The sequence below is a fragment of the Monosiga brevicollis genome, genomic scaffold (genome assembly GCF_000002865.3).
Source record: "Monosiga brevicollis MX1 MONBRscaffold_13 genomic scaffold, whole genome shotgun sequence".
Lineage (NCBI taxonomy): Eukaryota > Choanoflagellata > Craspedida > Salpingoecidae > Monosiga > Monosiga brevicollis.
The window spans coordinates 359,175-374,042 of NW_001865050.1; the positions used below are offsets into that span (position 1 = coordinate 359,175).

General features: G+C 56.1%; 2 protein-coding genes across 2 annotated transcripts in view; both read right to left on the minus strand.

Annotated features, from left to right (window-relative positions):
• Positions 1-2,925, minus strand: part of MONBRDRAFT_32762 (uncharacterized protein) — a gene marked incomplete at its 5' end in the record, with an annotated part of 5,292 nt that extends 2,367 nt beyond the window's left edge. Inside the window, 3 exons of the mRNA XM_001746636.1 lie at positions 19-2,128; positions 2,588-2,681; positions 2,820-2,925. Coding sequence (XP_001746688.1) covers positions 19-2,128; positions 2,588-2,681; positions 2,820-2,925 — 2,310 coding nt within the window. The remainder of the gene's footprint in view (positions 1-18; positions 2,129-2,587; positions 2,682-2,819) is intronic.
• A 1,331-nt stretch (positions 2,926-4,256) lies between these two features.
• On the minus strand, positions 4,257-11,619 carry MONBRDRAFT_32763 (uncharacterized protein; the record flags this gene model as incomplete). The annotated part of the gene is made up of 26 exons (XM_001746637.1): positions 11,558-11,619; positions 11,319-11,480; positions 11,140-11,219; positions 10,759-10,988; positions 10,544-10,630; positions 10,281-10,383; positions 10,129-10,193; positions 9,949-9,999; positions 9,207-9,482; positions 9,002-9,101; positions 8,647-8,849; positions 8,135-8,240; positions 7,897-7,975; positions 7,619-7,808; positions 7,429-7,482; positions 7,265-7,318; positions 7,113-7,191; positions 6,632-7,073; positions 6,291-6,447; positions 6,052-6,213; positions 5,886-5,959; positions 5,700-5,790; positions 5,463-5,567; positions 5,212-5,331; positions 4,599-4,661; positions 4,257-4,481 (listed from the first exon to the last, which is right to left on the minus strand). The coding sequence occupies exons 3-26, from the start codon at positions 11,183-11,185 to the stop codon at positions 4,257-4,259; spliced, it is 3,162 nt and encodes a 1,053-aa protein (XP_001746689.1). The 5' UTR covers positions 11,186-11,219; positions 11,319-11,480; positions 11,558-11,619.
• Between the last annotated feature and the right edge of the window lie 3,249 nt (positions 11,620-14,868).

Here is a 14,868-nt window from a genome sequence, read left to right on the forward strand (position 1 = left end):
GTGTGTGAGCGAGGGCACTTCATAGCCCTGGTAGCCAGCAAGACCGCCCTCCGAAGTGAGCGGAGTGGAGCTGGCTGGCGAGCGCGAGAGTGGCATGGAGTGTGGAAAGCTCTCGGCACTTTGATCAAACATGCTTAGTGGCTGCGCCAAGTCTTGCGCGTGCGCTGCGCGAAGAGGTGCAGGGGCAGGGATCGCGTCCAGCATGGGGTCAAAGGACGTGGGCATGTTAGGGGAGGGCGCTTTGAAGGAAGCGGCCTGCGAGTTTGAGTGCGTGGACAGGTGCTGATGCAAGAAGTGGTGATGGTCAGGACCCAGCTCTGCATGGGAATGGCTACGTGTGATGGCAAGCTGCGAGAACAGGTCTGGCTCGGCGTGCGCCTGGATACTCTCGTGTGTTGGCGCCAGGTTTGATGGATGTTCTGGGTGCGTGAGCGGCTGATGTTGTTGTTGTTGAAGTTGGTACTGGGCTTGCAGGTGCTGGTGGTACTGGTACTGTTGCTGCAGGTATTGGGCGTGATTGTTCTGAAGGTATTGGTGGCCAGAGTGCATCGAATGGGGTAGGGGATACTGTTGCTGAGGCAAGGTGGCCGCGCCATCGAGATCTGCATGAGAGGCCATGGTGGCTCCGAACGTGGAGGGCAGGGGCGTGTTTTGTGTGCCAAAATACGAGTGTCCATGATGAGCGGGTTCGTCTCCTCCGCCACGGACTAGAGCACCGTGCTTGCTGGTGGGGTCATCCGTAGGGAGCGGGGCGTAGGCTTTCTCGCGCGAAGCCAGATATCCGCCATTCTTGCACATGCGATGCAGCACAAAGCCGGCAACCACGAGGGCAAGGGCGCACATGGTTGCCAATATGATAGGCACGGTGCCCCAGATTTTCTTTTCCGCACGAGCGGTGGGTGTGGCCGTGGGGTCTGGGCTTGAGGACACGGTGGTGGGGCCAGCAGAGGGCGGAGAGGTTAAGATGGTTGTAATGTTGCTGTCCTCTTGCAGCACAAGAAGGGTGGAGGCCGAAAACAGGCGGCCAGAGCTTGGACCCCAGAAAAGATCGGTCAGGTTAGATGGCAGTCGGGCCATCCAGTCCAGGTCGGATAATGAAGCTGCTCGGGAGCTCGTGCGAAGCCATAGCCCGCTGGAAGAGCCCGAGGTGGATGTGGGAAGCGGCGGGCCTCCGCGCGGACTGCGGGCGATGCGCTTTTGGGGAGCGCCCGCGTTACCGGTGCCATTGTACGAGATGGACGCCCGGGCGGGCTGTACCACGGGTAGAGGGGTTGTGAACGTGGTGGAGACAGGACCGGGGCGCACCAGGAGAAAGGCATCCCGGGCTGCTTCGAGCAACACGAGAGAACTGTCGCTAGAGCTGGCGGGATCGACGGGTGCGGACAGGTTGGACAACTCTGGGGGTATGCTCAGGCGTTGAGCAGTTGCCACCTCCCAAACAGTGATGTTGCCTGGTCCAAAGCGGGCGGCTAGCAGGTTGGGGGAGAGCAGGGAATGGCAGGTGGCGGAGCCGCAGAAAAAGGATTCTTGGGTGTGAGCCTGGGTCCAAGTGACATTGGGGCCAACGGTGCCGGAAAGGAGGCAGCGGTCATAGATGAGGACAAGTTTGGAGTCCATGGTGCGTAGCTGAAGAAGGTCGCCGCATTGCTCCTGCACATTCGGGAGGGTCAAGGTCTGGTCGGGCGCCGTGTCGTACATGAGATGAAGCTGGAGCTTGTTAAAACCGCAGTAGTAGGCAATGGCGCCATCGGGGAGAAGCATCATCCGCACAAGGTTGATGGTGCAGGTGATGACACGAGGGAAGAGGGTACGGTCGGGGCCATGCAAGAGAATGGGTTGTAGCTGCAGCGTGCTGCTCATGGTGTACAGGAGGACGTGGCTCTGGTTGGCGTCGGCGAAGAAGGCCGTGGTGACGGGTAGCGGCAAGGTGTCAGCCTGAGCTGTACAACCTTCGTGGGTCCAAGACAGCGCCACGGCTGACTTGACCATGGGCAGTTCGTTGGGAACGTCGGTAGCGACCAGGTGCAGCGCGTTGGCCATGTTGGCGCTGACGGAGAAGAAGGTCAGGTTTTTTCCATGGCGTAAGGCGGGCGGTGTATCAAAGGAACAAGTGACGAGCGTGCTGGCGCTGGGGAGGTCAGATTGATCGGTGACGCCCTGTGAAGGACCGATGAGCAAGACGACGAGGAAGGCCAAGGCCCACGGGCAGGCCAAGAGCGGTTGCCGCCCGTGGCCGGGCGTGCCGGTCATCTTCATGACCGGCTGCAAACGAGCCCACGGCAGGGCTGGTCTTGGTGGGAATTCTCGATGGCCTGAGGGTGGAGGAGGAGGGGGGTCGGGCACTACCAAACACTCTTCGTTGAAAGAAGCAAACAAGTGTTGGGCTGCAGTTGCAGGCACAAGCAAGGTGCGCCCAAGTCACCTGGAGGAGCGATGGAACATCGGATACAACGGAAAGGCATGAGCCAAGAGGTTGGCCAGAAGTGAGGCTGGTCGAGTGTGCAGGGTAGCCCAGGGAAAAGAGAAAAGGGGCCTGGAACACGGAAGGGATCATTGCATACGCGGTAATCCTTCAGAGTACACTCACCTCTTGTTGACCTGGGAGAAATCAATGCGTAGGCGCTGGCAACCGTATTCGTTTCCTGGGGGAATGCAGTCTTGGTGTGTGGTCGCACCTGGAACTATATTCAAGAGAAGCACCATTTGTGAGAAAAGGCGCGGGGCAAAGGCGCGGGGCAGCAAACAAGAGCGATGGCAGTAGCGAGCTCCGCGCGATGCTATCTGAGAGGAAGAAGAAGGGGGGAGACCGGCCGACCGACCGACCGACAGACAGACAGACAGACGGACAGACAGACAGACAGACAGACAGACAGACAGACAGACAGACCGACCGACCGACAGACAGACCGACAGACAGGTAGACATGCAGACAGACTAGCATAGAGAGAGAGGGAGACAGACGGACAGACAGGCAGGGAGAGGCACGGTTGGCAGGTTCAAGCGGCAGGTAAAAAAGTCGTCTGTGGCGAGGTTTGTGGTGCTTCAAACGGAAAGGAAGACGTGGGGAAGACAAAGGGAGAGAGGGGGAGAGAGGGAGGGAGGGAGAGAGGAGCAGGCAATGGCTCTGGATACGGAGCGGTGCGGTGCAGTGTGTGAGTCGGCGTCGGCGGCGTCGGCGGTCGAACAACTCACCACCACCACCAGCAACAAGTGCACCACGCTCACCCTGGGCGAGCTGGACACGAGGCTTCTGGAGATCTTGACCAGTTGATCAACAGGAATGAGCCAAAGAAGCTGATACCCCAGATGACCATGAAGAAGCCAAAGATCGCCAAGCGAGGGGTCGCTGCCGTTTTTGCGGGATTGCCAGACGTGGAAAAATAGAATAAAACAAAAGAATCAAAATCTCCCTTTTTTCCCTCTCTCTCTCTCTTTGGTGTCTCTTGTCTCCTTTCTTTTGTTCTTTGTAGTTTTTTCGAACACCTCTCTCTGTCTCTTTGTCTCTTTGTCTCTTTGTCTCTCTGTCTCTCTGTCTCTGTCCCTGTCTCTGTCTCTGTCTCTCTGTCTCTCTGTCTCTTTGTCTCTGTCTCTGTCTCTGTGTCTCTGTGTCTCTGTGTCTCTGTGTCTCTGTCTCTGTCTCTCTGTCTCTCTGTCTCTGTCTCTGTCTCTCTCTGTGTCTCTGTCTCTGTCCCTCTCTCTGTTACTCTCTCTCTCTCTGCCTCTTTTCTCTCCCTCTCTGTCTCTGTGAGCTCTGAATGGAATGAACAGTGGTGTTTCCCTTGCTCGCTTGCCCTCTCCCCCATAGGTGTATACTGTATGGCACACACTCTTGTCATTCCGCGGGTTTGCGTGTGATCGCTGCTGTTCGCTTGCCCTGACACTCCCCTCAACCCCTCAACCCCCATTGAAGTTGACGCACTCAGGACAGATGCTTACACACACGCGCGCGCGCGCGCTCTGCCGCTCTGAGAGCTTGTTCGCCGCTCATGCACCAACAGCTGTTGCCTCAAAACATGATAAACAGTTATTCATTGAAGCCGTCGCGCCTCCGAACACAGAATCAAGACAGGCAGTGTTCCTTGAGGGCAGTCAGCCATCACGCTGTCTCCATCTCAAAGGCAATCATTGACGCTTTTGAAGGGCTCACGCGGGCTCGGGGCTCGGGTCAGGATTTGACTCAAGCACGCTGTCATCACTGATGTTGGGTGGTGTCGGGGTGGGGGGTTGGGGACAATGTTGAGAAAGAAAGAGAGACACTAAAAGAGAGAGAGCGCGAGAGAGCGAGAGAGAGAGAGAGAGAGAGAGAGAGAGAGAGAGAGAGAGAGAGAGAGAGAGAGAGGGAGCGAGAGAGAGACAGAGACAGAGACAGAGAGAGAGAGAGAGAGAGAGAGCGAGAGGGAGCGAGAGAGAGACAGAGACAGAGAGAGACAGAGAGAGAGACAGAGAGAGACAGACAGGAGACAGAGAGAGACAGACAGAGACTGACAGAGACAGACAGACAGAGACCCAATGAATTGGAGGGACAGGGGAATGGAGTCGGTCAAGATCAGTCAGCAACAGAGCACACCGCAGAGCGACGCACACACGCACACACGCACTTTTGGCTTTGACTGGTGTTGATGTTGCACGAAGTTTGCAGAGCCAAAGGCCACACAGCAAGTCTTTAGGGTATCGAATTACATGTATGTCGGGAGTCCGGATAAATCAAGACCATGTGTGGCAAGAGCCGCTAAACCACAACTGCAGGTGACGTCAAGACCCCATCCTTGCAGCGTCAGGGGCAACACTACCATGACAGAGCGACCAGAAGCGACTGGACAATAGGAGTCGGGGCAACTTGCAAAGTCTTGACCTTTCTCAAGACACACACACACATCTTGACGCATTGTGGGTTGGAGAGGGGACGGCGACGACGTCCGCAAAATTCAATTACACCGGCGTCAAGGAAAGGACAAGCCCTTCTTGCTCACCCACCCTTGGCATAGTCCGCCGCACGTGCAAATAACAACAGCAAGCCCATTCGAGCGCGGATCCACTAGGCTCACGACTCCTTGCTCTTGGCCGAACCGCGGCGAGCTGGGAGCGGTACATGCACCACCTAAAACAAGGACACAAATACGGGTGGGTGACCTCTGTCATGCGACACGCCACCTCATAGCCTTGACCTCTGAAGCGTGTGGGCGCACATAACCCATCACACGCGCAACGTACCTTGAGATTGCGATCAAGGTCCACAATGACCTTGTCCTCAAGCATAATCACACGAGAACTCTCCTTGCCCCCGAGGGTTAAACGTGAGCCTTGCTCCGTCCCGTCTGTTTCAAGCTCAATCTATCCCGTGCACAAAACGCACCACCCAAAAGCACAGGACGACCATGCCCACCATTTAGCCATCAAAACAACACCAACCAAGTGAAAAATCACACAACGGCTTTGATAAAGCACAAGACATCAAGACGCACCGTCCGCAACCGTTCACCGCCAGCCAATACATCCCAAGCCGTCAAGCGCCCCTCCACGGCCGTGAGCAGTACACCACTCGGGTGTAGATGCAAAGCCACCAGGGGCTGGCACCACATCCATAGACAAGTTACCAGACAGCAAATGCGATGACGAGGTGTGAGCGAAACACGCCATGCATGTCCAAGATGCGAAAAACCACACGACACAATGGCAAGCACGGCCGGGTTCCCGCTTACCGCAGCCGTTTGGACAGTACGCATGCAGCGACCCGATTTTCGGAGCCACATCCGCAGGGTTGAATCACTCGCCGTGCTCACCACGTGCTTACTACGAAGATGCCCACACCATGTGCACACGCATACACCCATTCTCGTCAGCTACAAGTCGGCTCAACGGCCGTGCAAGAACCAGCGACGACTCACGCGCTACAAGCAACGGCCAATATGGTCGCGCCGTGCCCCTCGAGCTTGCTGACACATTCCATGCGATCCATGTCCTGTGCGCACCACAAGCAAACCCAAAGCCATCTGTGACGCTTGCCCGCCCAACCACGCACGCACACTCGGAACTACGGACGGTTTGACTCACCCAGACGCGAACGGTGCGATCACGCGACCCCGTCACAATGGTGTTTGCCGCCAAAGCATGGTTGTTGTGATGGGTCGAATGCACCGTTGTGCCCGTAAACGTGGTCATGCACGTAATTGCCGCCTCATGACCTAACAGACTGCCGTGCAGACCAAAGTCCAGCTGCCAAGCCCGCACACGCACAGGATGTTGAGAGACAAGCCTGCAGCCCACCAATGCTTTTTCAAATCAGCACTCACCATGCGCCAGACTTTGCAAGTGCCATCCGCCGACGCTGTGATGATGTAATCACCCAGCGTCGTCACGGACACAATCGCGGCCTGATGCGCATTGGCGCTGAAAACGCGAACAAAGTTGTACGATGGACTGCCGTCCCCAGAGTAGATCGGCCGGTCCCTGCCCAGCATTAGAGATGATGGTCGATCAAGCCATTCCCGCACGTGAGATCTTCAGCCACAAAAAAGAAGAAGAAGAAGAAGTGCAGAAGAAGAGGAAAGCGATAAAAAGAAAACCAAAAGAAACGAAACCCTTGGAAGCAAGACGTAGGTACGGGGAGCCAGGCTCTCTTGCATCTGCTTACCCGCTCAAACTTGAAGAAGAGTCGCGATAGGAGCGAAAGATGACGCCACATGATCCTCGTGAGGCGGCAGCCTCATCCAAAAACGCCCGTAAGTTGCCTTTGCCGGACAAGCCTGAACCGTGTGTCAACTCGGTGACCTCACGCGACGGCGAACTTCCCAGCAGAGGTGAGCCCCGGGCGTCAGCCTCATGGCCAAACGCTGGCGGGGCCCCCTCCAGTCCCTCTGATAGCAGAGTGGAATCCCCCGAATCGTCTCCATTTGCGATACCAAACCCAGTCGATGTAGTGACAGGCCCCAAGTTGTGCACGCCGCTCATGGAGCGCAGATCCCAGGAGCGCGAGCGCACATGCCGCGAGCGGTGGACCGTAGGTGTTGGACCGGCGCTGGATGCGGTGGTGGCTGTAGCACGAAGGTCCCCATCACTCTGTGTTGGCGATGAGGCTGGTGCAGGCCATCCGCCGCCAAACAGAGGTGACGGACTGGCCAACTGTGTCATGTGCGTGGATTGGCGTGGCCCCTTGCGCCACAGCTCCAAGACACCAGAGTTGGAAGCTACCAGCTGTGACATTTCGGCGTGTCAGCTCTCAGTCCTCAAGCAAACATGATACAAAAACTGCGGATTTCACACTTACCAAGAGATTGGAGCACAGCTTGATGCAGGAAATCGACGCTACAACATCGTGTGTCTATTCGAAATACGCCCACGAAAAAAAAGGAATCAACTCCAGATGCAAATAGCTCACGACACCTGCGCCATGGCCCACACCAATAATAACCCGTGCACACGCACACGTACCGTGCCCTCATCCTGCGTTAGGCACTGCAAAGCCCCACTCTCCGTCTCCCACACCTGGATGGAAAAGTAAAATAAAGAAACCGTTCAGCTGAGGCAAGGAAATGGGAAGGAGAGGTCCAAGCAGAAATTGAAGAAGGAGAAAAAAAAAAAAAAAAGGAATCCGAGTGCAACACGTCGAAGCACCTCTTACCATCACACTGCCATCGCTGCACCCAATGGCCACAATATCTTCGGCAATGTCAATACACCACGGGACTAGGCTGCTCTCGTCAGTGTTACCCTCAGAAGAGCTTGGCGCTGCCCCACGGCCGGTGGGCAACGCAGCGGCCAAACCTCCCCCCGACATGGCCCGAGCCACGCTTGCAGGATCAATGCTTGGCCTGCATACCATCAAGGGCATGAACAACACCCACACCTTTCACAGAAAGAGGCGATTCATGGCCGAAGTCGGAGCGAGCGCTGCCATACCTAGCCGAGGCACCTCCGCTGGCGCGCAGGGTACCAAAAGAGCCTGATGGGTCATCTCGAGCACTGCGCAGTTTCAATGCTGCGCATATGCCAAATTTGAACCCGATACACAAAAAAAAAAAAAAAAAAAAAAAAAAAAAAAAAAAAAAAAAAAAAGATCAGAATAAAATAAAAAAAGCGTGAGAGGAGGCCGATGGCTTCCCTACTCGGCAGCCGGCAAGTGCGGGGCCTGACTCACCGGCCAACAACCGATTCGTATCCAAATCCCAGAGCCGCACATGGCCATCCAAAGAAGCCGAGGCAATGTGGTTACTGGCTTCGCACAACGCGAGGCATTCCAATTCCTACAGGAGCAAGGCATTGTGCTTGTCAGAGCAATGTGCGTTGATCGTCCTCTTGAGCCTCTTCGATGGCGCGCAGCTGCTATACAGGCCCAGCCAGAGAGCACCCGGCAACTCGTGACGCACCGTTTCGTGGCCCGACAGATTCGAAATGCTAAATTCCATCAGCGACACGGGCGCAAGGGCATCCATGTTGTCACGCAAGCCAAAGAGTCGACGGTGAAGAAAAAGTACGAGCAGATGTAAAAGAAAACCGGCTCCCACAAGAGCTAGCACGACAACTAGACCTGTCCAAGAAAACAGCAACTCCTGAGTATGGGGCAAAGCACGGAACGATGCGGTGAGAAGAAGTGTGAAAGAGCCGAAGATGGTATTACAAGGACATGTCACAGGGGCTGTCGTGACGCACTAGGTAAGCACGCATGCGGTTGAGATCGACCTCCCAGTCCGTCAAGAACTGCAAGAGATCCACTAGCTCGGTGCGTTCCATGAGAACACCCAGAGGGGTGGGAAACAGGAGCACGTTATGACGGCCACCCATGCCATGCAACACGCGCGTCCAGTCTGCGCGCAGTGTAGCGCGGCATTCCGGCACGCCGCCCAGTGGCGAGGCTATGACAATCACGTCGCACGAGCAGTCGTTGAGCGGCCCAAAGCAGACCAGTGGGAATAAATCACGAACAAAAAAAAAGCAACTGTACCAATAGAGAATCAGTAAAACATCCTGGCACGGAGAAAGGCGAGGCTTTTCTTAGCCAACTGACCTCCATGAAGAACAGCAACGATGAGCGCGCCAAGCATGCCAATGAGCACGAGCAAGTTGTTGACGACTATGACGCGCTCGGTACCATCTCGCAAGACCGCCTGAGTGTTAAAACCAACGAAGCAAGATGAGATCACAAAAGATCATCATCAATCTGCTGTCTCTGCCGTCAGAACAAAGCATGAAGCCAGGTCAAGGCCAGGTACCTCGAGGGCGCGAGATGAGGAGGAGGCTGCCAATCCATCGTCTTCGTCATCATCTTCGTGGCGGTTGCTCGAAGAGGGGGACATCACTTTCTCATCGGTTCGCATCGGCGAGCTTGGGGATTGAGCCAAAAGGTTGCTCAAGTAGCGATTCAGCGTTAACGGGGGGCACACATCTCGCGAGTTGGAAGCAGGAGCCTCCAACTGTGGCTGAACGAGATAGTCGGAAAGCTCCAAACGACGCGTGTCCAATGAGAGGACACACACGTATAGAATCACCTACACGACGAGCCCCATTGATGAGTAAAGCAATGGGACAAGACCGCACAGGCGAGACGGGCCTGCGCCGGACAGCAGGGGTTTGGAGTGCAGGGCGGTCACCTGAAACGAAAAATCGGTGAACATGGCCACGGCTGCGATCACGCAAAAATCGACCACCGGTTCAATTGGAAGGAACGTGCCCATCAGTAGCATGGCCTCCTACACGTGCGGGCGGAGAGAGCACGATTCGTGTCAGATACGGCAAGGGCGAGGATTACTCTGGTTGGCTTCCTGGGCAAAGCAGGGGGTCATACCATTTGCATCAAGGATTTGGTCAACGGCCCCGCAGCGCGGCTGAGTCCCTGTTACAAAGCGATGCGTGAGCTCCTGAACAGGCACGGTCACCGCGGGCTTCCAACCAATGCCTGGAAAGTGCCAGGCAGTCAGGATTGAGCCGCTAGGTGTGCGAGAGCTGGAAGCTCACCTCGGCAATACGAAAGCGAACCGCCACAGAAGAGGCCGTGGCCTCGACGCACTAGAAGGAAGAAAGTCATTTGGATGCCACAGGCATCATGTCCAAAGCCATGTTAAGATATTTTTGGCCTGAGCACCTTCGAACGCTCGCATGTAGCACAATAAAGGGGGAAAGGCGATGGAGCCAAACCTCTGTGATGGTGATAATATTGTCGAGGCCAATAGTCATGACCAAGAAGGGGAGCAGCTCGACCGCTGTGGAAAGTCGGCGCAACGCGTGAGAGGTCTGTGTGTCGCTTGTGAGCCTGTGACGCACAGCAGACGCCTATCCAACGAACGTACCGCGAAAGGAGGGCACCAAGCCCAAAGATTGGCATACGCCGACCGCCGTCAGGGTCGATGAGCCAACAATGCTAACAACAGCAATGCCCAGGCCAACCTTGGACTGCAGCCAGGAGCGAATGCGGAAACAAGTCATCAGCACATGGGCCGAAAGACCAATGGCGGGCAAAAACGTTTGCTGACGCGAGCTTGGTCGAGGAACTCCACTCCCTCCCCTCTAAAAAAAAAATAAAATAAAATAAAGTGGCTCTAGCCGGACCAACCTTGACGGCGTGAAAGCGAGAAACGACAAAGCCAATATATAGGAACATAAGAGCATAAGCAAATGCCAGGATCCATCGCTCCGAATCCTGTTCAGCACACGAACAGGAATATTTGGGCCGGCGCCCCAAGGCGGGCAGGCAAAACAGGGATAAGCGGGTATGTTGTAAAATCCTGTGTGAGAGGGCGGGAAAATAAGCTCAAGTGAAACACGCACTCGTTCAGCGTGATCATGCTCGTAGAGGTGGCTGAGGCGCGATGGACCAACAAGCGGCCGACTAATGTTGCAAGAGGTCGGCTCGAGGGTACAAAGGTGTTGCTGCAGCTCGCTGGTCAAGCGGTGGCCGTCCACCTCGTCCTCGGTCAAGTGTGGGAGCAAAACGTTGACAATCAAGGCGGAGCATGACGTAAATCGACCAAAGAGACGCACGTCCTTGAGCAGTGCCTCTACGTGATCATGGGTCGACAAGGCGCGGGAGGAAAGGATGCCTCGTGTCAGTCGACAGTTACTTGTCACGAATGAGGCTATGGGCCAGCATTTGTGTTGACCACGTCCATAGGCGTCGTCCCCATGAAAGTGTCGCAATATGGTGCTTACCGCGCGGAAACGAGTCTGGGCCCGCCTGGGAGGCACCAGCAGTCATGGCATGCTCGCGTAGTTCATTGGTCAGCTCCTCACTGCACACCAGTCATACGCACGCGCCATGTAAGCATTGTAAGGTAGGACGGTGCTTGGCCTGCCCCAGCTGGAAGAAAGCGATCATGGCCGCTACGTACGCCGAAGCATTGTGATCGTGAGAGAGGAGGGCTGCGTGCAGCTCTGGTTTTGTTTGCTCGAGGCTATCAATGAGTGAGCGTGCTGAGCACCGCTGTTCTGGACACGGAGCCTGTAGTTGAGCCAGGGCAGATGCTGGATCCTTGGCGGGTGTGGTCAACCATCTGCGGCGCCGAGCATGCGGGCCGGTAAGGACGAGGCTAGCTGCGAGCTGACATGACATTCGAGATTGCGCACGCACCGGGCAGTGTGGTGGAGGAGCTTGTAGTTGACAATACTGAGGGCGTTGACGCGAGGCTCGACATGAATAAAGAGTTGTTGAACAACCGTGACGTGCGTGGTTGATGCATGGTACCTGCTCGGCACAAATGGCAAGATGCGAAAAGCATTTGATGAGACGGGGCAGGCCAACGCTACGAAAGGGTGCTAGGCGTGGCAAGCAGGCATGTGGCGGGGACAGACCAAGCCGGGGCTTCATCCAGCTGGAGACCCGCGGCACCTTGCGCGGCACTGGCGGCTACGTCCCACGAAGCAAGTCTAACGTCACCAACGATTGTGAGCGCTGAGTTGGCAGAAAGCAGGCAGAGTTGCTTGCTTGCAACGTGGTTGCGTGCCAGAACCACGGCTGGTGGGGGCGGGGGAGGCACGGAAGGGGATGTGGGGCAATACCGGGCGGTGGGAGATGGAGTCAGCAAAAGGCTCACGGCTGGCCAACTATGGTGGAATAGTCAAGCGAGTTGCAGAGTCAGCCTGAGCGTCGAGATGGGATGAAGTGGGGTCGGGTGGGTGCTGAACGGATAAATCAGGGTCAAGGCCGGTACCTGAGAAAGGCAATGACAAAGGCTGAAGTAATGATGACTTGAAAGGGATTGGAAGCACAAAGAAGGCCATGCCTAAAGCATCAATGCATGCCCTGCGTCAGAAGGGCATTTTGCAAGGGCATTGATGCGACCAGCTCTCTGGGGGAGGGAGGCAGCGGACCAGTAAAAAGTCTGCTTCACTTGCTGACGCAGACTGGCGCGGAGCCGTCGATAGACTATGGTGGTGCATCAGGGCCCAAGAGGTGAACGAACATATGGTCCCAATGGGCGGGTTATTTGGTGTTATGAATAGCCCAATGTCCTGTGAGCAGGTAGATGGGGAGCAGACGAGCCGCGCCCAGCAGTGTAGAGGTCTGCCCAGACGGACTGGTTCAACGTACTCGACATGTTGACCAAAGCGCAGCGCACGGACCAGCCGCAGCCGCACGCTCAGCGGCCCTGCGGCTACGAGACGGAACGTTCCCGATCGAAACGCGCGCTCGGAAACCGTCGGCGACGCACCCGACACGAACGAGCAGACGAGCCAGCATACACCCGGCGGCGCGTCCAACGGGGAGGGCGGGCGGGAACGGCTAGCTCGACAACAACAGCATATCGCTCACAAACATCAAACTGCCCCGAGTGCCACCCAGCCCCATCCAGACCCCTCTGTCCCTCACTACAACAAGTGCCAGTCCACCCCCACGCTCGCCGGTGTCGTCTCTGTGCGTGCGTGCGTGCGTGTGTGTGTGTGTGTGTGTGTGTGTGCCGCGCTGCCGTTTCAGCCGCTCTGTGTGTGTGTGTGTGTGTGTGTGTGTGTGTGTGTGTGTGTGTGTGTGTGTGTGAACAAAAACAAAAAGAAGAGCGCAAAACAACATCACACACGTATGTAAGACCATAGATGTGGGTGTTGTAACTTGATACGTTTTGCAGTATACAATATGATAACAACGTTAGTTCGTGTATATTATTGTCCGTCTTATGTTGCCGTTGACCAAAAACACGATGCAAGGCGCCGTTTGTCTGACAAATTCACACACACACACACACACACACACACACACACACACACACACACACACACACATGGTGCTACTTGAAGCACCCTTTACCTTCTCGGTGGTGTGCTATGGGATCGGTTGGCTGTGACGGGTTTTGGTGTGTGGCCAAGGCAGAAGATAGCCTTGAGAGCGGGGCCAGATCGCAGTGGTGCCCGCTCACTGGCTCAACCCTGTTGCGCTGGCTTTCTTGTCGGTACGCTTGATGGAATGGCCGCTGCCGTCGGTATGCCGGATCGGATTTTAACGGTCATGAGAATGTCAGCACGTTGAGACGCGAATACGACTGGCGCGTGGAAGAGGGGCGACCCCTGATCGTAGATCCAAATAGACAGAGAGACGGAGATACATGGGGTGTGTTGACCCACGTCCAGGAAAGACCTTCATGCCTTGACACCCCTCATTGACGCCGCTGCCACTTCTCCACCACCAAGCGTGACGACAACTTTGGGTGTGTGTGCGTGTGTGTGTGTGTGTGACTGGCACATCATTGGGGTATGTTTTTGTTCCATCTACGTTTTGACCCCCACTTGCCGAGCTTCTCTCTCCCTCTCTCTTTCTCCTCTCTCTCTCTTTTGTTCTCCTTTTTGTCATCTCTGACTGTTCTTTGTCTCTCTCTCTCTCTCTCTCTCTCTTTCTCTGTCTCTCTCTCTTTCTCTGTCTCTCTCTCTGTCTCTGTCTCTCTCTCTGCTCTGTCTCTGTCTCTGTCTCTCTGTCTGTCTGTCTCTGTCTCTGTCTCTGTCTCTGTCTCTCTGTCTCTCTCTCTCTGTGTCTTTCTCTCTGTTTCATCTCTCTCATCCATCATCCATCTCTGTCTCTACGACGTCTTGTGGTGCTTCCTGGCAGCCCGAGCCCTTTGCCCCTTCCTGGACTGCACCGAGAGAGAAAGAGAGAGAGAGAGTGTGTGTGTGTGTGCGTGCATTTGTCAGTGGATGAGGGCCGAGCAGCGGGACTGGGGTGCAAGGTCTTGTCATCACTGTGGAGACGGCCTCTTTCGTCTGTGACCACTGAGACCGCGTGCTCCCCACTTGCTGGCCTCGCGTGCGTCCCGGCGCATGTGTGCACGACCCACCTGAGCCATAAAGCTGAGGGGGTCGTGCGCTTGCCTCTAGCTCCTCCGGCACAGTCAAGCATCTTGAAGGGCTTTGCCCATTGCATACCTCACGATGGGCCGCAAAGCGCCGCGCAAGAGCGCGCGCAAGCCCGCACGAAACGGTCCCAATGGCTCGTCCAACACCGCCGCAGCCGCTCAACAGGCCGCCAACGCCCCCAGCACCGACCCGGAAACCGTGCGCAGGTCAGCAGGGCAAAATGCACATCTTCATTTTTCTGAGACACCCACCCCCCTCTGAACGAACATCTTGTTTGGTTTGACCTCGGTGCCACGCCTCTTGGTTTTTGTGGCTGGACAGGCCAAGGTGCCTCGTCCCGCCCTAAGCCCCCTTGCTGCTGCGCTTGCCTCACACAGTCGCTGTTGTGACGCTCACGTGACAGATACTTGCGAGCTGCCGTTGGGGCTGCCCTCAACAAGACCGCTGTGCAGAGTGATGGTCTGGTTGCCAAACGTGACATTGATACGGCTGGTCTTGGCCTGAAATCCAAGCGTGCTGCCAAGCCCGCCCGCGTGGATGAAGCCCTCGGTGATCTTAAGAGCCACATTGAGGGCCGCGTTCCCCCGCAAGGCTTTGCCATTC